At 30.8% G+C, this 26,429-nt stretch overlaps 2 protein-coding genes across 2 annotated transcripts; both read left to right on the forward strand.

Annotated features, from left to right (window-relative positions):
* Positions 1-224: 224 nt before the first annotated feature.
* On the forward strand, positions 225-5,482 carry LOC115725386 (disease resistance protein At4g27190-like). Its single transcript, XM_061117676.1, has 4 exons — positions 225-3,011; positions 3,106-3,633; positions 3,709-4,215; positions 4,484-5,482. The coding sequence occupies exons 1-4, from the start codon at positions 249-251 to the stop codon at positions 5,363-5,365; spliced, it is 4,680 nt and encodes a 1,559-aa protein (XP_060973659.1). The 5' UTR covers positions 225-248; the 3' UTR covers positions 5,366-5,482.
* Positions 5,483-7,806: 2,324 nt separating this feature from the next.
* LOC115725384 (disease resistance protein At4g27190-like) lies at positions 7,807-15,055 on the forward strand. Its single transcript, XM_030654893.2, has 7 exons — positions 7,807-10,758; positions 11,055-11,540; positions 11,748-12,119; positions 12,858-13,340; positions 13,695-14,609; positions 14,707-14,765; positions 14,917-15,055. Exons 1-6 carry the CDS (start codon positions 7,810-7,812, stop codon positions 14,734-14,736), a joined length of 5,235 nt encoding a protein of 1,744 aa, XP_030510753.2. The 5' UTR covers positions 7,807-7,809; the 3' UTR covers positions 14,737-14,765; positions 14,917-15,055.
* The last annotated feature ends 11,374 nt before the right edge of the window (positions 15,056-26,429 follow it).

Below are 26,429 nucleotides of genomic sequence, written 5' to 3' on the forward strand. Positions count from 1 at the left end.
CTTTCAATCATTTGCATTTCAGCTTTTACTTCACTCTGTCTCTCGGTCTCACTCACATTACATATATATATATATATATATAGATATATAAGACATAACTTGTTTCTCTTTGATTATCAGGTGAGTGCCTTTGCCCTGTTTTTATGACCATAATATATATTATTTCAATAATAATACTTAGTTGTTGTTGTTGTGTTTTTTTTATTAAGTGATAACAGAAAGAAAGAAGGCAATTGTGTCTGCTTACCATGGAATTTGTTATTTCAATCGGAGCCAAAATAGCTGAGTATACAGTTGCACCTGTGGGTCGCCAGTTGGGTTATCTGTTTCGCTACACAAGAAATGTAGATAACCTCAAAACTCAAGTTCAAGATTTGAAGGATGCCAAAGACAGATTGCAACATCGTGTTGAGGAGGCCCGGAATAACTGTCAAGAAATCGAAGCTGATGTTAAGAGATGGCTGAGCAGCTTTGATCAAATCTCTGAAAAAGTTGACACATTTCTCAACCACGAAGACCATGCAAAGGCTGCTTGTTCTTGTGGATCCCTTCCTCATTTGGTGACTCGACATCAGTTGAGTAGGAAAGCAAAGAAGTTGTTAATCGAGGAGGTATTCGTGCTCACAGGGAAATGCAATTTCGATACGATTTCTTATCCCCCTCACCTACATAGTTCGTCTACAGCAATAGCAACAACAACAACAGCAGCAGCAATAACGAAAGGGTACGAGAGTTTTGATTCAAGGAGAGTCATTCTGGAGAACATAATGGGTGCTGTGAGAGATGCAAATAGGAGCAGGATAGGGTTGCATGGAATGGGCGGACTTGGCAAAACTATGCTTGCCAAAGAAATCGCTAGACAAGCTAAGGAAGAGAAGTTGTTTAGTACGGTGGTTATCACCACTATTTCTCAAACACCAAACATAAAAGAGATTCAGCAACATATAGCCGAAAAGCTAGATGTAACAATTTTCAGCCAAATTGAAAGCATAAGCAAAAGAGCAGAAGTGCTACAACAACGACTGAAGCCGGAAAATAGGATTCTCTTAATTCTGGATGACATTTGGAGGGAACTCAATCTAGAAGAAATTGGAATCCATGATGGGTGCAAGATTCTAGTAACCTCTAGATATGCACATGTTTTACACAACATGGGTATGGCTGAGAGTGATGTGTTCTTAATTAAAGCTTTAGAGTCAAGTGAAGCCATAAGTTTGTTTAAGAAAATCATTGGAGACACTAAAGTTGAGAACAATGCATATTACAATGCTCTAGCAGTTAAGATTGTTGATGAATGTGGAGGCCTACCAATCTCCATTTCGACTGTGGCACATGCTTTGAAATTCAACATGGACAGTTTGTTCATGTGGGAGGATGCGTTGCAACGACTACAGAGTTCCAACTTTACCGGGATTGGGGAGATGCGTGACAAAGTCTACTTGAGTATAAGATTGAGTTATGATTTTCTCGGAAGACATGAGGAGGAGGCCAAATCATTGTTGTTGCTGTGTGCTTTACATGCGGAAGATGAAGAAATAAAAGTGGAAGAGCTGATGAGATACAGCATTGGTTGGAACTTGCTTCAAGGAGTGAGAACAGTGAGTGAAGCAAGAAACAGAGTGAATTCATTGGTTGTTAAATTGAAATCTCATTCTCTGTTGTTGGATGGTACACATAAAAATGATGAAGTGAAGATGCACGATGTGATTCGTGATGTTTGCATAGTAATTGCAAAGGGAGATGATGATCATGATGACCACAAGAATATTAAGAGGATGAATAACATTACCAGTGCTGCTTCCTATGAAGAATTTGTTATCCACGAAAGACATAAATCATCTAAAGCAATTTCGTTTCTTGACTATGATGATTTTGATAATCTCCCTCAAACATTAGAATGTCCTCAGCTAGAATTACTTCTTCTATCTACCGGGTCTAATTTGGAATTGATTCCAGATGAGTTTTTTGAACAAACTAGACAACTTAAAGCTTTGATTTCAAACAATACATATCTAGAATCACTACCGCCATCCTTTCATTTGCTTCAAAATCTCCAAACATTATGTCTGCGCGATTCTTGTCTAAAAGACATAGCCATGATTGGAGAGCTAAAGAATTTAAAAGTTCTTGATGTGTCCTGGTCTGAATCCATAGAGCGGTTGCCAAAAGAAATAGGAGCATTGCAGCGTTTGCAAGTGCTAGATCTGCGAGGATGTAGAAATTTAAGAGTGATCGAGCCAAATATCATTTCGAATTTGACACAGATGGAAGAGCTCTATATGCCACACAAATTTCAGGGATGGGATAAGATCGAAGAAGGCGGAATAAGAAATGCTAGTCTTATTGAGATAAAGAGTTTGCAACGACTTACAGTTTTATATTTATCTGTATCAAGTGAACATGTTTTTCGAGAGGAATTGTTTACTGAAAAATTGGAGAGATACCTAATATCTATTGGAGGTGGATTTTCCTCCGATTTTTACACAAACAAATTTTCAAGGTGGTTGCACCTAAACCTCTCTCAATCGGATCAAATAATACATGGATGTGGACTTGGATCGCTGATGAAAAGGTGTGAACATTTATCATTACACAGATTAATTGATGTCGCCAATATTGTTGTTGGTGATCTTAGTGCAGAGGGATTTCCAAGTTTGCAGTCATTGAGGCTTAGCCAGATGACAAGTTTGGAAAGGATTATTTGTCATGGTTGTAATGAACTCCCAAGAGGGTTCTTCAATGAATTGAGAAGGGTGGATGTGTGGTCTTGTGGTAGATTAAAGTATTTGTTCCCTTTGTGTGTGGCCAAACTAATTCATCATATTACAATACGAAAATGTGAGATGATGGAAGAGATCATTGTGAGCCATAACATTCATATTGATCATCACTCTTCTTCTTTGCAATTACGCTCCTTGGAATTATATAATTTACCAAACTTGGTGCAATTCTATGATTGCTTCAAGTTGAAACCAACCACCCACTCTTCCCCTGCTTTATTCAGCGAAACGGTACACTTCTTTCTACTATTTCTTTCTTTTTCATTTAATTTGCCGAATTATATTGTTTATTTATGTGAATCTACTACATCTGTTATATTTGCAGCTTTCCTTTTCTATGTTGGAAAAGTTGATTGTGTCGAGATTAAACATAAAAAAGTTATGGCCAGACCAAATTATGGTATCATCATCAACTTCTTACATGCAAAATTTAACAAGCTTAGAAGTGGAAGGGTGCAATAAGTTAAAGTATCTGTTCTCTTTCTCTCTTGCTCAAAAGTTTGTAAGCTTAAAGAGTATACGAGTCGAAGATTGTAACGCAATAGAAGATATAATAAGAGTAGTGAAACTTGGAGAAGAAGAAAGTATTGATGATGATCATGATCAGATATTGGAAAGGATTGATTTGTTCCCTAAATTAGAATCCGTTACGCTTGTTAGGCTTTCAGGCCTCCAAAGATTTTGCAGCGCAACAATTCCATCATCGTGTATGATATTTCCACTCCTATCAGAGCTAATCATAGAAGACTGCCCAAAACTCAGAACATACATTAGCTCTGCCACTTCTAATTCTATGCCAACACGTGTACCTGTTGACCATGTTTTATCAACACAACCTCTCTTCAATGAAAAGGTAATTATTTACTTAATTAATTTACCTTAACATATTAAACATAAATTTATTAAACTAATATAAATATGTTTTCAGGTTTGTTTTTCTAATTACATGGAGCATTTGATTGTGGAGGGAGTGAATACAAAAGAGTTATGGCCAGAAAAGACTCTATCAAGTTATTCTTACATGCACAACTTAACAAGCTTAGAAGTAGTTGAAAGTTGCAATAGTCTAAGGTATATGTTCTCTTTTAGTGTTGCTCAAATGTTTGTAAACCTAAGAACATTAAAAGTCAGTGAGTGCAAGGCAATGGAAGACATAGTAGTGAAGCTTGGAGAAGAAGAAACTCAGTTACAAAGGGGCTTTTTCCCTAAATTAGAATCTCTTGAGCTTAATGGCCTTTCAGCCCTCCAAAGATTTTGTGCAACAGATTCATGTATGGTATTTCCACTTGTATCGGACCTAATTATAAGGGGCTGTCCAGAACTGAAGACATTTGTTAGCTCTCCCACTATTGTACCAATAAGACAAGTATGTATTGACCATAAAGAAGAGAAACAACTTAATCCATCAACACAACATTTCTTGGCCGCCGAAAAGGTATCTAATTAAGTTGGGTATATTGGGGTTCCATAGCCCATCTTTTTATATATGGCTTAATATTTTGGATTGAAAGCTCACTAGGAATATAGCTCAGCTGATACCATGTTGAAAATATGGGGTTTCATCTCAAAATAGCCTATGTTCTTATATATGGCTTAATATTTTTACATTTAATTCGTGTGGGACAATGTTCTTAAGAAATGAATATGGTGGGGAGTCCTAAACAAAGTCTCCTCTTCTAATTTTTGTTTTGTTTGTTTTGTAGGTAATTTTTCCCATGCTAAAGGTATTGAGAAGTGATTGGAGTGAAGGAATTAAGGAGATATTTGAGATGAGTAGTAATTCAATAGTATTGTTTCCCAACCTTGATACACTTGACTTGAGCTGCACATCTGGTGATGAACCAATTGGTGTACCAGATTTGAAGTTATTCTTATACAAATATCATACAATTCGTACACTTACATTGTGGGGCTCCTTTGTGAATGACGATGGTAGCGGTGATATTACTACTTCTACTTGTACCACTTGTTTGGAGAAACTATGGATTAACTATGCTGATATGCTTGATCATGTGTTTGGGGAACCATTACATACTATCGTGTTTCAAAATCTAAAAGAAGTTGTAGTTGGGGATTGTAAAAGATTACAGACATTTGCAGCCCCCTTTATGTCGTTCCACAACTTGGAAGCTCTGACAGTAATGAGATGCCATGAGCTGAGGTATTTATTGTCTTCCTCAACAGCAGCCAGTCTGCTTCAACTGAAAAAAATGAGAATAAGAGATTGTGATGAAATGAAGGAGATTATTATTAATCATAATGGTAATGAAGAAGAGGAAGAAGAAGAAGACTCCCTAATTGTTTTCCAGAATTTGGAGAAACTAGAGCTTGAGCATTTGCCAAGTCTCGAAAGCTTCTACTCAGGAAATAAAGTTATCCTGAGTTTTCCAAATTTGGAAGAAATATGTATCAAGAAATGCCCTCAGATGAAGAGATTTTCGCATGGTGTACTAAATATGGGGAGTCATTTTGATACAACTGATCAAACAAAGTTTTTGGAGGAAATTTCGGCCAATTTGGATGAATCGGTAATTTCATTTACTAACAACCCCTTCTTTTATCCATATGTATATCATTCTTTCTAAGTATGGAATCCCTCTAATTAATTTCAGTGATGTTAATTTGTTTATTAGGAAGATGAGTTTGACTCCCAATGCGATGTTTTGCTGTGATAATTAATAATAAATCTGATAATGTTTTGCTACTGGTTTATTACAAATACACAAGTATGCATGTTTTCTAATAGAATAGAATATGGTGGAGTTTTGGTAGTGTAGTACTTGTCACTTGGTTAGTTCTTTCATCTTTATTCTACCTAATTAACATGTACAATTATATATAATAATAAATTTTACTTTTATATTGGCCTTTATATGCTCTTATATATTCTTTCTTCAACATTCATATAGGATGATGATGATGATGATGATGATGATGATGATGATGATGATGATGATGATGATGATGATGATGATGATGATGATGATGATGATGATGATGATGATGACGACGACGAAGACGAAGACGACAGCGACGACAATGACGACGACGACGATGATGATGATGATGATGGTGATGATTATGATCAACAGTAGTGCGAACGAAGGGAATATATGAGAAAGAAAGCAGAGAGAGGCACATAAATGTATTGTATTGTATTAAGTAATAATAGTAACAATATGATTGAGTGAGTAAGTGTTGGGTGCATCACATATTAGTGGGGCTTGAACCAAAATAAGGGCACTTGAAATTGTTAATGAATGTGGAGGCCTACCAATTTCCATTGCAACAGTGGCACATACATGCTTTGAAATACAAAAAGGAGGAAACCATATGGAAGCACTAAAGAGTTGAGATGTGAATGACAAAGTCTACTGGAGCATTAAGTTTTCTTGGAAATCATGAGGAGGAGGCCAAACCATTGTTATTGCTTTGTGCTTTACATAAGGAAGATGAAGAGATACAAGTGGAAAAGCTGATGAGATACAGCATGGGTTGGCACTTGCTTCAAGGCATCTACAGAGTGAGTGAAATCGCAATGTCTTTGGTTGGATGGTTGGAGTAAAAGTAGAGTGAAGATGCATGATGTCATTCGAGATGTTTGCATAAACATGGCAAAGGAAGACCATGGCCATAGGATGATGAAAAACATTGCTATGTGTGAAGATGAAAGAACTAAAGCTTCTAAAGCAATTTCATTTCTTGATTATGACAATTTTTGTAATCTTCCTCCAGAATTGGAATGTCCTATAGTTTAAAAGTACTTCTTTTATCTAGCTGGTCGTCTCATTTGGAATCAATTCCAAGTGAACATGTTTTGTCAGAGGGTTTGTTTACTTCAAAATTGGAGAGATACGGAATATGTATTGAAGATGAAAATTCCAAGATAGGAGGATGTTGTGCCTACAACTCTCTTAACTGGATCAAATATATATGGGAGTGGGAGTGGGAGTGGACTTGATTTGGTGATGAATTTTTATTATTAGATGAATTGAAGTGTGTCAACAATGTTTTTCATGACATCTATAAAGATGGTTTTCGTAGATTAAAGCTGTTCACTTTTGAGAATAATGATGGGTTCCCACCAGGCCAGAAGTGAGAGTTTTAATTAATTAATCTGCAATTAATTAGAATAGTAGTAGTGTTTGTTTCAGCAATCTCTATCTAATTATATGCTCTTATTTATTACTTGTAATGTTATATTTCAGTCATTATTCTTCCAAATCAACTTCATTTTAATATTTGATCTTGTATTTAGTTAAGTGAATATATAGAAGAGTCTTAGAAAAGATAACAAACAAATAATATATGTTAAAAGCAAAAGCAACATTATTATTAGTGGCAGACTCACTTTAATTAGTCACCTACTTTGGTATTAATTTATTCACTTATTCATCACGCGTATTTTTTATTTTTATAATAAAGACATAAGAGTCACATTAATTTGTTGACCCATCATAGGTCATTTTTAACTATATATTATTATATATCATTGTTTGTATGTATTCCAATCTTTTTTTTTATCAAACAAAATCTGTATACTTGTGTGTTCCTTCCTCTTCATTTTCATCAAACATTCACTCTGTTCTGCACTTGAATTCAGTTTCACCCTTTCTTCTTTCTTTTTCAATTCCATTTTCTTTCTCTTAAAACAAAAAAGAAAATCTCAAAAAAAGTACTTACTCTATTTTCTTCCATAAAAAAAATTCTAGTCTAGTCTAGTCTAGTCTAGTCTAGTTTAGTGCAGTAGTAGTGTTTGTTTCAGCAATCTCTAATCTCTGATCTCTATCTATAATTACCAAAGCCAAAGGTACCAACTTTAATTATGTCTTATTCATTTATTTCTACTCTATTGAATTAATTTGTTAGTGTTATTTTTACTAATCCTGGATTATCTCCTAAATTGTTTCCCTTTCAATCATTTGCATTTCAGCTTTTACTTCTCTCTCAGTCTCTGTATCACTCACATATATATAAGACATAACTTGTTTCTCTTTCATTATCAGGTGAGTGCAGTTGCCCTGTATTTATGATCATTTTCTTAAGTATCAATATCATAATATATATTCTTTCAATAATAATACTTAGTTGTTGTTGTTTTGTCTTGTTAAGTAATAACAGAAAGAAAGAAAGAAAGATAGAAAGAAGGGAATTGTGTGTACTTACCATGGAATTTGTTATTTCAATTGGAGCCAAAATAGCTGACTATACAGTTGCACCAGTGGGACGGCAGTTGGGTTATCTGTTTCGCTACACAACCAACGTAAGTGAACTCCGGACTCAATTGGAAGATTTGAACAATGCCACACAAAGAATGGAACGCCGTGTCAATGAAGCCCTGAATAACTGTCATGAAATCGAGGCTGATGTCCAAACATGGCAGAAGAACGCTGAACAAATCTCTGGAGAGGCCACCACTTTTCTTAACCCCCAAACTCATGCAAAGGCCTTGTGCTCTTGTGGATCCCCTCATCATTTGGTGACGCGACACCGACTCAGTAGGAAAGCAAACAAGATGTCAATCAACGTACGTGAACTGCTCTCCAAGAATAAAGAATTTGATTCCAAATCGATTTCGTTTCCTCGTCGACCAGAAGATTCCTCTGCAACACCAACGAAAGGGTACGAGAGTTTTTATTCAAGGGGGGAAATTCTGAAGAGCATATTGGCAGCTGTTGGAGATGGTAATAGGAAGAGGATAGGGTTGCATGGAATGGGTGGAATTGGCAAGACTATGCTTGCCAAAGAAATTACTAGACTAGCTCAGGAAGACAAGTTGTTTAGTAAGGTGGTCATGACAACTGTTTCTCAAACACCAAATATAAAAGAGATTCAACAACATATTGCCGAAAAGCTTGGTTTGAAGTTGGAAGAGAAAGACAGTACGGGCAAGAGAGCAGAACTTCTTCGAATGCGATTGAAGCAAGACGAAAGCAAGATTCTATTAATCCTTGACGATATTTGGAATGAACTTGATCTAGAAGCTATTGGAATCCACGAAGAGTGCAGGATGCTAATAACCTCTAGAGATCAACAAGTTTTACGCAACTTCATGGGTGTGGCGGAGAGTAATGTGTTCTTAATTGGTGCTTTAGAGTCGAGTGAAGCCATCAATTTGTTCATAAAAATCATTGGAGACACTAAAACAGATTACATTAATGCTTTGGCACTTGAGATTGTTAATGAATGTGGAGGCTTGCCAATTGCCATTGCAACAGTGGCGCATGCTTTGAAATACAAAAAGGAGGAGGCCATATGGAAGGATGCATTACGACGACTAAAGAGTTCAGATGTGAATGATAAAGTCTACTCGAGCATTAAGTTGAGTTACGATTTTCTTGGAAGTCATGAGGAGGAAGCCAAATCATTATTATTGCTCTGTGCTTTACATAAGGAAGATGAAGAAATACAAGTGGAAGACCTGATGAGATACAGCATGGGTTGGCGCTTGCTTCAAGGCATCTACGCAGTGAGTGAAGCAAGAAACAGGGTGAATTCATTGGTTGATACACTGAAATCTCATTGTCTGTTGTTGGATGGTACAAGTACAAGTGATGAAGTGAAGATGCACGATGTCATTCGAGATGTTTGCATAAAAATTGCAAAGGAAGATCATGGGCATGGGCATATGATGATGAATAATATTACTAGTGCTGCTATGTATGAAGAATTTGTATTCCATGAAAGACATAAAGCATCTAAAGCAATTTCTTTTCTTGACTATGGTCATTTTGATAATCTTCCTCAAAAATTGGATTGTCCTATGCTAGAATTACTTCTTCTATCTAGTGGGTCTTATTTGGAATCAATTCCGAATGAATTTTTTGAACAAACAAGGCAGCTTCAAGTTTTGTGTATGAATCGTACATGGATAGGATCATTACCTTCGTCTTTTGCTTCTCTTCAAAATCTCCAAACATTACGTTTGCGTGATTCTTCTCTGGAAGATATAGCAGTGATTGGTGAGTTAAAGAATTTAAAAGCTCTTGATCTGTCTTACTGTCATTCCATTGAGCGGTTGCCAAAAGAAATAGGAGCATTGACGCTTTTGCAAGTGCTAGATCTACGAGAATGTTATAAACTAAGAGTGATAGAGGCAAATGTCATTTCAAATTTGACACAGATAGAAGAGCTCTATCTTCCTCATGAATTTGAAGGATGGGATGAGATTATTAATGAAGAAGGTGGAGTAAGAAATGGCAGTCTTATTGAAATAAAGAGTTTGCAACGACTAACTGCTTTACATTTATATGTACCAAGACAACATGTTCTGCCACAGGGTTTGTTTTCTGAAAAATTGGAGAGATACAATATATCTATTGGAGTTAAAAATTCCAATATGTATGGAGTTATAACTTCAAGCAAGATGTTGCGCCTACAACTCTACCAACTGGATCAAATATATGGGAGTGGACTGGATTTGGTGATGAAAGGATCCGAATATTTATCATTAGATGGATTGAATTGTGTCAACAATGTTTTTCATGACCTCCATAAAGATGGTTTTCCTAGATTAAAGGAATTGAGTTTTGGGAATAATGATGGGTTCCATTATATCATTAATTCCACTCATCATCAAGCCTTTCCATCTTTGGAGTCACTACGCCTTAGTGGGTTAAGAAGCTTGGAAAGCATTATATGTCATGGTGGTAATAATAAACTCCCAATAGGCTCCTTCAATCAATTGAGAGAGGTGTATGTGAGGTGTTGTGGTAGATTAAAGAATTTGTTCCCTTTGAGTGTGGCCAAACTACTTCATCAGATTACAGTACAAGAATGTGAGATGATAGAAGAGATCATAGTGAGAGAAGATGGTGATGAAGTTGGCCATAACATTGATGGTGATGATGATCACTCTTCTTCTTTGCAATTACGTTCCTTGCATTTAGAGTATTTACCAAAGTTGGTCCAATTCTATTGCTCCAACCACAGGGCAGTTTGGGAGTCAGATCATTCGAAGCCTTTATTCAGTGAAACGGTACAACATTAATTCATCTCTTTATATATATTTGGTAGTACACTTCTTTTCATATTACCAATAATTAGTGAATGGAATAAATGTCACTAGCTATTACTACCATATCGAACATTTTTTGTTCTTTTCATGAAAATATATACAAACAATGATATATATAGCAGTTTAATGGAATCAATAGATTAATTTATTAATTTGTATAATACAGTTTTTGTTGATATGTAAATCATGGGTAGATTTATTATTGTCATCTTATATATACTCTTTTTATTCAATTATTACAATTCATATATTTGCAGGTTTGTTTTCCTAACTTGGAGGATTTAACCATTAAGAAAATGGACATAGAAATGTTATGGCCAGAACAGCTTATGTTATCATCAACATCAAGTTTTTACATGCAAAACTTAACAAGCTTAAAAGTGGGAAGCTGCCATAATTTAAAGTATCTATTCTCTTCCTCTGTTGCTCAAAAGTTTGTAAACCTCAAGAAAATAAAAGTCGAAGATTGTGAGGGAATGGAAGACATAATAAGAGTAGTAGATCAACCTGGAGAAGAAGAAAGTACTCATCATCATCATGATCAGATAGAAAGGATTGATTTGCTCCCTAAATTACAATCTGTTAAGCTTGTTGGCCTTTCATCCTTGCAAACATTTTGTACTGCAACAAATTCATCATTATGTATGGTATTTCCACTCCTATCAAAGCTACTAATAAAGGACTGTTCAACAATGGAGGAACAAGCAACATTATCAACACAAGAACCTTTCTTCAATAAAAAGGTAATTACTTAATTTTTGTACCTAACATTTTAAATAAATATTTTTGTGTACAAATATTACTTCTTTATAAACCCATAAAATAATTTAATTTAACTAAAACTCTACTGGAAAAAATTATTATTGTTTAACACATTCCAATTAAGGGGGCTATATAGTTTGGTAGCTATGAAATTATGGTTTTACTTAGTTTGGTGCATATATTTGCAGGTTTCTTTTCCTAAATTGGAGGATTTGACTATGATAAGAACCAACATAGAAAAGTTATGGCCAGACCAACTTATGCTATCATCATCATCATCAAGTTCTTACATGCAAAACTTAACAACCTTAGAATTGGAAAGGTGCGATAATTTGAAGTATGTATTCTCTTTCTCTCTTGCTCAAAAGTTTGTAAACTTACAGAGTATACGAGTCAAAGATTGTGAGGCAATGGAAGACATAATAAGAGTAGTGGATCAACCTGGAGAAGAAGAAACTACTCATCATAATCAGATGAAAAGGATTGATTTGTTCCCTAAATTAGAATTTCTTCACCTTCATGGCCTTTCATCCCTCCAAAAATTTTCTAGTGCTGAAAAGGTAATAACTCTAATTTATTTATATATAATTAGTTGAGTGTATATTATTTCTTTTATAATAGTTTTAACTGAAACTTTATATTCAAAAATGACAATGGGAAAGATATTAGAGTTGGTTAATGAACGAAATACATATATAGTGAACTCAAATAATACACATACGTACACACGTGATGTTAATATATTGTGTGTATATATATATATAGCAGTACTATTGTTCTTTTTTTCGTGTTTAAATCTAGGAGCCCAAACATCATATATAGAATATTATTTATATATAATCCACTAATGTGTGTATAATCAAAACTCAAAATCTAAACATATGTATTGCGGAAGAGATGAGAAGAAAAAAGAGAAAAACTCTTATTGATTATTGAGAATGAACAACCTGATACATTAACAACTACCACTATATATATGTAACACTAAGTCGGTTAAGACTTAATTGACTGTATTAACTAACCAGTCAACTTACAAGTGTAACAAACTAAACAGTAAACTAATAAACTAAAACTTGTTAGTTGTTACCATCTTGGAAATGTGCGAGTCAAGGATAGTTGAAGAAGGTAAGTCGAATAGTGATACTAGTATAAGTTGAATAGTGAGGTTATTAATTTTGTCACGGGTGAAATGGCAGTCAAGTTCGATATGTTTAGTTCTTTCATGGAAAGTGGGATTGTTGGCTATATGGATGGCGGAGTGAGTAATAATGATTAATTAGCATTCTTTTATGTTTCAGACTTCATTTCCAAACTTAAAAGTGTTGACTGTTCAGAATTGTAACAAAATGAAGTCTCTGTTATCATCTGCCATGGCTCGAAACCTTGTACAACTTGAGAGCTTACATGTAAATGAATGTGTGAAGATGGAAGAGGTAATAGTGAGTGATGAGGAATATTCATCATCATCATCATCATTAGGTGGCACTAATATTGAAGCAATAATACCATTTCAAAAACTTGAATATCTCCATCTTTGGAGTCTTCCAAACCTTAAAAGGTTTTGTAAAGGAGATAATTGCATTGAATGTCCATTGTTGTCTAAAATGATTGTATTGGGTTGTCCTAAACTGAAGGAGTTTATGGGTGATAAAAGGGCATCATCATCATCCTTATCATGTACTACTACTACTACTACTACTGATAATAATGTTATTGGTGAAGAAATGGATAGCATGGTGTCCACTCCTAATACACAAAGTCTGTTCAAACACAATAATAAGGTATATTACTATTCTAATTTTAATTTCATCAAAATAATCAATACTTTGTTGGTCCTAAACTGAAGAGTTTATGGGTGAGAAAAGGACATGATCATCATGTACTAATAATAATAATAAGGTAATAATCAATTAATCTTTGTTTTAATTACATAGCAAGTAGCAATTTATATATATATATATATGTCAATTATTCTTTTTGTTTGAATGATATAACAAGTAGTCTCAATATCTTTTCATTTTTTATTTTATATTTAGTTGTTTAATTTGACAAGTTAATTATTTATTTTGATGTTTATAGTTGTCATCGATCCCATATATAATTTTTTAGTTGTGTTTGCTTGATTTGATTTGTAGGTAATTTTTCCTATGCTAAAGGAATTAAAGAGTGATTGGAGTGAAGGAATTAAGGAGATATTTGAGATGAGTGGTAATAGTGATTCAATGATATTGTTTCCTAACCTCTCCACAATAAAGTGTAGATCTCGTGATGAACCAATTAGTGTACCAAATTTGAAGTTATTCCTTCACAAATATCATACAATCCGTACACTTAAATTGTGTGGCTCCTTTGTAAATATAAGTAGTGGTGGTGATGGTGAATTGATCAACTACACTACACCTTCTTCTTCTTTGAAGGAACTATTCATTAAAGATGTTGATATGGTTGATGATGTGTTTGGGGTGGAACCATCATCACATAATAATAATAATAATATTGTTCTCTTATTTCCAAATTTAAAAAGAGTAAAGGTTAGGGGATGTATGAGATTACAGAGCTTTGCACCCTCCTTTATGTCTTTCCCCAACTTAAAAACTCTACAAGTATCAACATGCCATGGGCTGAGGTATTTATTGTCTTCCTCAACAGCAACCACTCTTGTACAATTGCAACGAATGGTAATAACAGATTGTGATGAAATGAAGGAGATTATTATTAATCATAATGGTAATGAAGAAGAGGAAGAAGAAAAAGACTCCCTAATTGTTTTGCAAAATTTGAAGCAACTAGAACTTCAAAATTTACCCAGTCTCCAAAGCTTCTACTCAGGAAATAAAGTTATTTTGAGTTTCCCAAATTTGGAAGAATTATATATCTACAGGTGTTCTAGGATGGGGAGATTTTCAGATGGGATCGTAAACACCTCTGCATCATTATTGAACACAATTAAGGTTGATGAAGAAATAATTCGTGTGGAAAGAGATGATGTTAATGCAACCTTGGCAAAACATTTCAATTTGGGATTACCACACTTATTTGCTCATCAAATGGTACGTACCTACTTCACTCATTTATTTTAATACCTTTTTCTTTATTATATAATTAATATTAATATGACTTTGGTTTGTTTAATAATTGAGTATATAGGATGATGATGATGATGATGATGAAGCATAATTATATGTATATCCAAAGTTTGTTGTAAGGTAATTTTTTTATTACTATTATTAATATTGGTCATATATTTCATCATATTCATATTTATATCTTAATGGACTATATTATTATTATTATTTGGCATTTATACATATATGTTGTGTTGATTCTGATAAATATATTGGTTTGTTTTTTTGGCAGAGGAATTCATTATATTATCATGTGAAGGGAAAGGAAAGGAATAATACTATTGAGTTTGACTATGACTACATACAATCTTATAATATTATTAAATCATTGTTACTTTGTTACTTAATTAATCTAGTAATTATTGGTTTTATCTTCTTTTCTATTTTATTTAAGTAATTAAACATGCAAAAGAGGAAAAGAAACGTACCATTAATCCTAACCAAAAATTAATGTCAACATTTTATTTGTTAAAATAATTACTTGATCATAAATTTATTTTTAGTAAGGATGAAGAAGAGACACAAGTTTTACATTAGTATTACTCATTTTGTGCATATACATGTTGAAAAATAACACATCTCCATCATCAGGATGGAGACCCAACATAGTATAGCTCCTTAATTTATCACATTTTAGCCTCATCTTCATTCAACTGTAATTAATTATGAACTAAACTCTAATTATACACCTTATCATATATCATTCCCATAATTTGAAAACATGTTTTTTACTGTACCAAAAGAATTGCACCATCATCATTCTCTCCCGAACCACTCTAACATGCATGTAAATCAATGAAACGATATCTTTTTGAACAAGGATTCAATGCAACAATGCCTTCAAAATCTAAAGTAACTGTATGGCCAGGGTACAATTCTATATTAGAATATTTCTAATTAAGGAAATAAAATAATATTATTGATTCTGATAAATGAATATTTTATATTCATTGAATCTGGACAGAATCAATTACGTAATATTCTATATATGGTCAGATTTCTATATTCATTACCTGATTTGATTTCCTGAATTAATTGTCAAAATATTCTGACAATTAATGTGGCACGTATACCGATGGAGTATCTCACCTATAAATATAGGGTCTCGGTCCCCGAGCTCCTCACTCATTCGTTCATAACAAAGAAATTCCATCTAAAGAGAGTTGAGAGAGCGAGGAAGCCCGATTACCCATGGTAGTCAATTTCCTTTGCAGATCAAAGCTTATGTGGGTTTGAAGCTCAAGATTCAATGGCTGGAGGTATTTCGATCCTTATTCATAGTGTATATATGTTTGATTAATTCCGCACTTAATACTTAAACATATACATTTCAGTTTATATATATAAATGTCTAACAGTTGGTATCAGAGCGGTTTTTATCTCTGCCTTGATTTTAGTTTGAGTTTCATATATATATATACTCGTATATACAGTGTGTTTATATATATATATATTTAATTCAGTGTTGATATATATATTTATTTTCGTTTGTGTATATATTTATATATTCATATTCATTCAATCCCAATTATATATATACATATATATTTTCATACATATATACTTGTTTATTCATTCAGTTCATATATATATATATATTCATATACATATATATACTAGCAAAAACTACGTGCGAGGCACGTATACTAAATTTTATGCTAGTTTTTTTCTATGTTATTTGAAAGTGATACAATAAAAAATTAAAGAAAAAACATTATTAGTTATTAGGTGAGATTATTTGAATAAAGAACAATAAATAATCACGTAAAAATCAAAAATAATTATTTGAATAAAGAATTCAATATACACATTTATATATATGAATCTCATTAATCAAAAAGAATTATTAAATATATGAACAATAATTTGTCACGCTATATGTTTCCCAATAAAGAAATCCACTTCCTCATGGTCAAAAATAAACAATACATGTAATACAGATCTTTGTAATGAAGTACCTAAAAGAAACAAAACTTCAGTTAGCATAATCGGAAAAGGTTTAAGTGAACTAAATAATGACTAAGAAGATCTAAATTACAAAATGAAAATAACATGTCTATATGAGTATGATTCTATTGCTATATGAGCATAATTGATCTAAGAGAAAATAGATAAACTTATAAACATATAAATATACTTAATATTAATTTTGACAAAGAAACAATTCAATTATAAACAATTCTAAATATCAGCTTGACAATTTCAACACACTAATTACTCATTAAATAATCATAATGTATACATCATGATAATTTTATTTTATTTGATATCAAATGATAGAGATTATTGAGCTTTTCAGCCATGGAAAACACACTATGATCAAAAAGTAATGCTCATTAATTGTATATTTCAAAGAAACCCTAATTTCCATGAATGTCCCTAATAATATATAAACAATAAAGTTGTAAATTAAAAAAAAAAGTAGCAAAATTTCATTTAATATAAGAAATAGAACAAATTGAAGATTTATACAATACTGGAATTTGAACTCTTAGAAGCCATTAGCGAAGGGGCGAAACTCGTTAGATCTCCTAGTTGAACACTACCTTAAAAAAAATTAAATGATGTGGAGGTTTTTTTATGTGTTTCTGTTTCGATATGTTCTTTTAAAACACCATAAATTGTAAAACAAGCCTAACAGTTGCTTAATGTTTCCTTAGCTTTAACGTGGCACCCACTTCTTAGATTGGCTTTTTTATCTTGTATATTTATGTATCTTTGAGATTTAACGGAAAAGGCTCTATTGCCTTGAGATTTAAACCACGTTTGATTTTCTTATTATTTACAGGGCCGACATGCTTTGGTCTATGATATAAATACAACAAATGAGACTTGGGAGTGGGTTGACCTTAAGGAGGTAACAATTGTGTTTTAAAATCTTGGTTCCTGAAGAATATTTCAAGATACAAGTATGATGGGTTTTTTATATTATAGACGATTTGTTCCAAAACATAATAAAACTAACCAATTTAGGTTAATGATCTGGCTTCTGATACGTCCATATTAAAGATGATTGGGGGTGTGCGGTTCTGTAAATGCTATGAAATAATTTTGTAGTTAGTCTGTGAATATTGCAATGAAAGTGTTGGTTTGACCTGGCAATTTTGTGGTTACAACTTACAAGAATTCTTAACAAGGTTGTTGAATAGTAAACCAATATAAAATTTTAATATGAAAGATAATTCATTTTTTCACCATGTTTAAAAATAAATACAAATTTGATGAGCATATTACTTTTTTTTTTTTAATTGAGAGTCTCAGAGTATCAAATCCCGGGTTTTTTTTTTTAATGTGTTGTGATTCTCGAATATTTAGCATCAAATATCAATTCAAATATTAATGGAATTTGTTTTATTATTATTTTATTATATATAAATAATATTTTATTATTTTATTAAATAAAAATTAAAAGTCACCCAAATATCAGTTCAAATATTAATGAGATTTATTTTATTATTATTTTATTATATATAAATAATATTTTATTAAATAAAAATTAAAAGTCACCCATAAATTTCTCAAAAAATAAGAATTTTAGTTATATAGACACACTTTATATAGAATAGATATATTTTCTTCATTGCATTACGTATATATGTTGTATATATATATATATATATTTATATATCTAAATGCTATATACAAATATATACATATATACATTTCATGTTTATATATATACATACAGTATTTTTATTTTTCTGTATATATATGTATATATATTTATATATATATTGTATATGTATTAATACATTCATATATTAATATAGATTGTTCTAAGCATGAAAATCCACTTTGAAAAAACAAAGAAATCTCAAAATTATTTTTTCAGAAAATTTTGGTGATTTTTAAAGTCTTTGTTTTATGCATTTTCGATGCATAAAATCTATATGAATGTCTTAATTTTTGCATTTAGATTCATTTGGAATTGATTTCATGATTTTTGGAAGTTTAAGGAAATTTTATCATGTCGTTTATGGCGGTATTTTTCCAAAAAAAAAAAAAAAAAGGGAAAAAATTTCGATTTTTTTTATATATTTTTTATTTATTTGGAAATATAAATTATTCTCCTATTGTTAATTTAGTCAATAAATTACATTCATTAATTTCCATTTTTAATTTAATACATATATTTAGAATTAATATGTTATTTAGTATAAACTGAAAATGGAAATTTGTTTTAATATGGTAATTAATTACATGATTTATTTAGGCATGTAATAATTGTGCAATTTGTATAATTGTGCATTTAATTATTTATTACCAAATTTATGTAATTTATTGTTTAAATTAATAAAATTTGAAAAATCTGCCATTAAGTATAGTCTTTAATTTTGCATTTAATTCATTCCATATAATTAATTGTACTAATTTGTATAATTACCTTATTTATACAAATTAATTATTAGTATAAATATTTAAGATATTATATGGTCATAAATGCATAATTAATTATATATTATGGAATTAAGCATTTAATTTATTATCATACAATAATTGTATTAATTTGTATTTATTTGGCAAATTTATGTTTAATGCAATTAATTTAGATTTGTATGATTTAAATGCTATACATAAATTCCTTTTATAGTGCTAGATATATTTAGAAATATTCAAACATTAAGATAGGTTGAATATTTTATATAGCACATTAAGTTTCATAAAACTTCATAAAATATTCATAAAACTTCCTAAAATGAATAAAATATGAATAAAATGTAAGTAATTTTGTGGTTTGACATAAGAAAACATGAATTTGGGACAAATGCTCATATCTAGAACGGTTTTTAATGATCTTCGGACGACCACACTAGGAGCATTAATCTCAGTGATTGTCTACTATGTTAATAACGAAATTACTTTTAGGTAGAGCCCAATACCTAATGTCAAAGTGAAAATATAATTTTATATAATTAGGGAGTAGCCACAACATCCTTATTTGTATAAAATTATATATTAATTAAAATTCACCTTAATGGACATAACTTGTAATTAATTATATATGTATAATAATTTTACCCCACAGGGATTTTATTATATTTGTATAATTAATTAGGATAATATGTTAAATTAAATTCTCTTAATTTACCCCACAGGGAGTTATGGGGATTTAATTTAATAGTGTTATCACAAATTTAACTAAAGATAGATAATAAACCTTCATTTTCCAAAACTAATTGTTTAATTAAATCTATCATAAAGTTCATCTAATTTTATTAAATTTAAAATTTAGCCCACAGGCAATTTTGGATTTAGTAAAATTTTAATCTTCAGTTTATACTTTGGTGTCTAGTGAACCACATAATTTTAAATAATTAGGGAGTAGCCACAGCATCCTTAATTATATAAAATTATATATATTAAGTGGATTAAGATCACATAATGGACATGAATTATGTGAACATAATAATCTTACCCTACAGGGATTTTATTATATTCACATGATTAATATGTTAAATTAAATTCTCTTAATTTATCCCACAGGAAATTATGTAGATTTAATTTAATAATTTTATCATAAAGTATAAAATTTTGAAACATTTATAAATAATTAAGTGTTTCATACCTTTCATTAAGATAGAAATATTAAACTTTAAGTTTTTCATAAATTGTGTAAATCTATCATAATCTACATCTAAATCTAATCTTATTAAATTAAAAATTTAGCCCACAGGCAATTTTTGTTTAATAAGATTTCATATTTAAGCATGTTTATTCATTGGTAAAAACATGATTCATTTAAACCTCAAAACTAATTTTATTACATCACTATTCATAAATTTCTTCCATACCAGTAGAAATTTCCAAAAATTTATTCTGATAACTTAATCTAAAATGTACAGTTTTTACTGTATAATTAAGAAAAATAAATCACACTTTATTATCACCAATAAATTTTAATTTATTGTGTATGAATTCATTCTAATATAGTTAATGTGATTATTAACACATAGTGGATTATTTTAGATTGTTATTCCACATTCATAATTTCTTGCAAGGTTTACAAATAAACCTAAGAAAGTCAAGAATCGTGAGCAAATCTTATCCACAGACAAGATAACTTCTCACATTTAGAAGTTTAAGGAACAAGCAATATAGTAGTGGCTTTGTTTTAAAATTGGCAAAGATCTTTATGTTCCAAGATTCTATTGAAACTTGATTTAGACACATTTAGAGGTCTTTACTACAAATGATGTCACTCATAAAGATATGCAAGTTCAATCTGACAATAAGAAATGTGTTATTAATAAGAATTCTTCTACATTATAGCACCAAAAATTATGGAACATATCTCCATAAATAGAATAAATGTTAGTAAATGGTGGGGATCTTCATTACACTTGATTTTACTAACTTTATTTAGAACTTGTGTGAATTTCATTAAGAATATGTATTCCAACAAGTCAAAATCGGTGCATACTAGAATTCTATCATATTAGAAATCATACAAGTCAATTAATTTTGAAGACATGGACTCAAATTTTGCATCTCTTTTTTAACGATTACTCACATAAATAATTTTTCTACAAAAGTATGGATTTATATGTTTCAAAGACATTTAAATCTTAAGTAGAGAAATGGTGCATTTTGCATATTAAGATAGTGAGATCAAATATAAAATGGAGAATACTACATCCAAATTCGTGAGTATGGATAAACTCCCAGTGTATTTGTAAAGTTTCTTTAAAAGCATGGGTTCATTGCCCGATACATATGCTTGGTACACCCAAATTATAGTGTGTAACAGATTTAAGAAACTAAGCATTTTTTGGACATGGGGTGGAGCCTACATAGCAAACTCCAATCTTTCCTAAATCTTTGTCTATTGATACTCAACAATGGGGTGTACATATCGAATCGTGTTCTAACCAAAGTTGTTTCAAACATATTTTGAGTTGTGATAAGGTTGAAAACCGACTTGATGACATGTACACATTTTATAAATACCCATATATAGTTAGAGTACAATTGTCAAAGAAAAGATCTGGGCCCTAAACCATAAATGAGCATATTTCATTTGAAAAGCTATAAGGTTTAAGGGTTACATATTTTATTATCCATCTCACAACACTAGAATTGTGGAATTAAGAATTGACTTGATCAGTGGGAGTGATCAATCTAGGAACCTAGTTTCCGAGAAAGATCATTCATATTTTCTCAAACTTCCACCTCAAGTGTTAGATTAATTATGATTCACAACATCCCTTCAGATTAATGGTTATTGAGAATTCATAACTAATCATTAATAATATACAAGTCATTGGTAAAATTCTAATAAGTTATGTTATTTAGTAATTGCTTACAATTTCTAAAATAACATGTTATTGAACCATTTGCTCTTTTAAGAGTTTGTTGGTCCATCCTTAAGATGACTTATTAGAACAGTAAGATCAATGTTTTCTAGTGATTACATTTTGTACAATAAGAGTTCAACTACAATATTAATTTGAGACACAAATTAAATTATAGAATGATAAAGAATTGAAGTTGTAGTACAATATGCCATGAATGAAGAAATGAATATCTTAAATAGCAATAAAGTTTATCTTTAGTAAAGTTGTCTAATGGGGTGGAGAACATTAATTAAGCATAGGTTTTTTCACCAATAATATTCATTAGGCAACATTGAGAAACATAAAGATATAAAAGAATATTCATTGCTAAGAAGTTCATTTTGAACTAAGAATCAATAACAAATGAGATTTACATTCTCACTTGTTTTTATAAAAGATTCTATTATAGACCTTGGCATTTGTTGCTTGTTTCAATTCATTAATCAATTCCAAACAAAGTGAACTAGAGAAGAAGGTATACAGCTGCCATAAAGATTTTTCTCTAATAGTGGTGAACATATGCAAGCTTAAGATGTCTACCTATAGATTAAAACAAACATCTCACAAATTGGTATTATATCATCTTTTCCTTTAGGTTTGAAAAGAGAATTATGGAAATAATTATATACCAGAAGGTTAGTGGGAGTAATATTTGTTTTATACGTAGACAATATGTTACTTGCAAATGATGATAAAAGTTTTCTATATAAGTTGAAATAATTCATATCTCAAATTATTATTTTGAGATAAGGAATATAAATAATATATATATTTTTAATTAATTAGAGAGTAGCCACAGCATCTCTGATTAAATAAAATTATGTATTATTCATCTGATATAACTTTTATCTTTAAGTGTAATAAATTCAACTCGAACCAGCATCTGAAAAATGATCTGGAGTGAGAATAAATTAAGAACATTCATTTGCTTCTATTTTAGAAGCCTAATGTATGCCTAAGAGTCTGAATAAGACTTTGCATTACATTTGTTTCGGGATCGTTAAGTAGTATCGAATAACTAAAGTTAAGACCACTTTATTTTTCATACAAAGTGATGAGGTATCTTTAAGATACTAAAAATTATATTCATACATATTTTAAGATGAATTGACCATCTGGAAATATAGTTAACCAATTAGATTCTAACATACTTCACTGGTTGTATTTATTAACGTAAATCAATATTTTATTACGTCCTTAAGATTACCAGTAAGTTATATTGTAGAGAATCTTGATTGTTATTTCACTATAGAAGTCAGATTCATTTATTGTTTTGAGGATACATCTCGTATGATGTATTATAGAGTTTCATAGTAGGCCTAGAGTTCGAATTACGGCTTTCATTAGGCCATTAAGAAAATTTTGCGATAAATTCAGCTACAATATTTATGGCTAATAACTCTAAGAGTACTGGTCGAAGCTAGCATATCGACATTAAGTATTTAGCCATAAAAAGGCGTGATAAGTGGTCATTAATCACGCAAACTGAATTGGGTGATCGCATAGATCCTTGACTAAAGGCATGCCGCAACACAAATTCAAGGATCATAAAGTAAATATGGGATTCAGTTAACCCATATGCTTTTATTTGTACAACCAAAAATTATTTAATGAAACTCTAATTTCGATATTTTCTCATATTTATGTGCACCTTAATTTCATCTGAGAAAATTATCGTAAGAGGACCTGAATAAACATAAGGGTTAGGGTTTATTCACTTAAGTACATTGCCACATAAAGTACATTGTTATATAATAAATATATCGTAATACATGGAAGATAATACTCGACTTATAATGAGGACATGTCGCTATGATTCGTATGTTTATTATATAATGAGGAACGTTTGGGTTTGAATGTTTTAGTTTAAATGCTGACCAAGTGGGAGAATATTAGAATATTTCTAATTAAGGAAATAAAATAATATTATTGATTCTGATAAATGAATATTTTATATTCATTGAATCTGGATAGAATCAATTACGTAATATTCTATATATGGTCAGATTTCTATATTCATTACCTGATTTGATTTCCTGAATTAATTGTCAAAATATTCTGACAATTAATGTGGCACAGATACTAATGGAGTATCTCACCTATAAATATAGGGTCTCGGTCCCCGAGCTCCTCACTCATTCTGTTCATAACAGCAAATTCCATCTAAAGAGAGTTGAGAGAGCGAGGAAGCCCGATTACCCATGGTAGTCAATTTCTTTTGCAGATCAAAGCTTATGTGGGTTTGAAGCTCAAGATTCAATGGCTGGAGGTATTTCGATCCTTATTCATAGTGTATATATGTTTGATTAATTCCGCACTTAATACTTAAACATATACATTTCAGTTTATATATATAAATGTCTAACATTCTATTGCTTCCAATGATGGCACTCTCTTGATTCCATAAAGGAATTAATGGGCATTGCAAATTTAATAGTCGAACGACTCCATTGTCTAGTCTCTAAACAAAAGATGACATGTTTATTAAATCATTTGCATCCACACTAATTTTCACTACCTTGTACTTGATTATGAGGTTACTTTCATAATCATCTCTTAATACTACTAATGCATATTTGAAATAGTTATGATCAAAGCCATTGGGACATACAGAATTGCAGTACAGATTGTCTTATTATGGGATTATTGCAAATATACACATAGCAACGAATCCGACCTATATAATTAAGAATAACACTCGTAGTTAACACTTGTCTAAGGCAAAAACTCTAATAAGTAATAATGGTTTTTGTCCATGCATGCATACTCAAAAACCTTTGATCGATCTCTTGGAAAAAAATTCCGATGAGAATGTATAATTTATGTACATATATATCGTAGTTTCTAAATATATAGCAATGTAAAAGGGAGAGCTGAGTCAAGCGAACGAATTATTAAACCTTTTTTGGCAGTGAAAGTGATTAAGTGTTTGCCACTAAAATATAATTTAGAATCACACATGCACTACGTACGTATATACATTTAAAATTAGGAATAAGTTGAACAAATATGTCGAGTAGTATCAACGACACATCACTCCTATCCATCTTTTTCTTCTTTATCATTCATCTGTGTTTTACTTTCTCCTGCACAATTAACAATATTCATTTTGGAACTTATATCACTCTTCTATTATTCACATCATAAATATATGTTACTATACTGATTGAAATTGTGTTTGAGAAATGCTAAAGGGTACCAGTAGTGTTTAGCACCCTCTTATGTGTTAATATCGCTATTGGTCCAACTAATTATCGGGTCTCATATAATTTAATATAATAGCTTTTAGAGAGTATCGCTAGCCAATCGCAACGCGACATGTCGAGAAAGTGCTAGGCATGGTGCCTAATAGCAATGCTCATTGTGTTTATATAAGTTTAATTATTTTTTCTTAGAAATATATCTATTCTATATAAAATGTACCAATTCTAAAAATTATTGGGTGACTTTTTTATTATGTAATTCTAGAAATTATTGGGTGACTTTTTTATTTTATTTTAATAAAAAAATAATTTTATTTTAAGATATTTTATTATAATAATAAAAATGTATTTTCAAATTTTAATATTTGCAATCAGTTTAGACTTTAGAGTTATATGTTATTTGTAAGAGTGTTGGTCTTTGGGTCTCATAATTTATATATTTTAATCTAACTACCTATGTATGATGCAAAAGGAATACGCAGGTTCATACATTCCACTTTTCTTTATTTTATTGAAAAAATAAACAAAGAACAAGAAAATCAAGGTTGTGTTTGGAAGAAATGAGATAATGAAAGTTCTGAACATCTTATAATCCTTAAGATATAATTTTTTTTTTTGCTTTATTTTTCTATGTCTCTTTTTTAAAATAGAATAATGATTTCTGAATATAATATATTAAACATAAACACCTACTTGTCTTTTTACCTTTCAAAGCTCTTCAAAGAACGATGAGTATTCCTGTATTTAATAATACTGACTGTTCTAATTTCATCAGTTTATAGTACTAAATTATTCGAGCACTAAATTATTCCAAAACAAGTTGATTGTTCAAATAATAATTCAAAATTAGTTACCAAATTCTAAAATGAAAAATTTACTGAAACTTAAATAAAACTAATATTTATATGACTCGACACTAGCATATTCAATTTATCAACAAAAAATGGACAACTCAATTATATGCGGACTCGACTTGAATAAAAAGTATAAAATATAAAAATTACACTATTGTCTCTGTCAAAACAAAGAAAGATTAAAATTTACCCATGAGTATCATAACTCATTTTAATAATTGAATAACTCATACTCATTTTTTCCCCACAAAAAAAAACAATGTTCTCTAACTTACACAAAGTAACTACCAAGTCATAACTCATTTTAGTAATTGAAAAATTGGCATGTGATTAAATTTATAAGAAAAATAATGC

This window comes from Cannabis sativa, chromosome 6 (assembly GCF_029168945.1).
Source record: "Cannabis sativa cultivar Pink pepper isolate KNU-18-1 chromosome 6, ASM2916894v1, whole genome shotgun sequence".
Classification (NCBI taxonomy): Eukaryota; Viridiplantae; Streptophyta; class Magnoliopsida; order Rosales; family Cannabaceae; genus Cannabis; species Cannabis sativa.

Coding starts and splice junctions, on each gene's coding strand:
- LOC115725386 (XM_061117676.1), top strand. CDS start 249: ATGGAATTTGTTATTTCAATCGGAGCCAAAATAGCTGAGTATACAGTT. Junction 3,012..3,105: donor CTGCTTTATTCAGCGAAACG/GTACACTTCTTT, acceptor TTATATTTGCAG/CTTTCCTTTTCTATGTTGGA. Junction 4,216..4,483: donor ATTTCTTGGCCGCCGAAAAG/GTATCTAATTAA, acceptor TTTGTTTTGTAG/GTAATTTTTCCCATGCTAAA.
- LOC115725384 (XM_030654893.2), top strand. CDS start 7,810: ATGATCATTTTCTTAAGTATCAATATCATAATATATATTCTTTCAATA. Junction 12,120..12,857: donor AATTTTCTAGTGCTGAAAAG/GTAATAACTCTA, acceptor TTTATGTTTCAG/ACTTCATTTCCAAACTTAAA. Junction 13,341..13,694: donor TGTTCAAACACAATAATAAG/GTATATTACTAT, acceptor TTTGATTTGTAG/GTAATTTTTCCTATGCTAAA.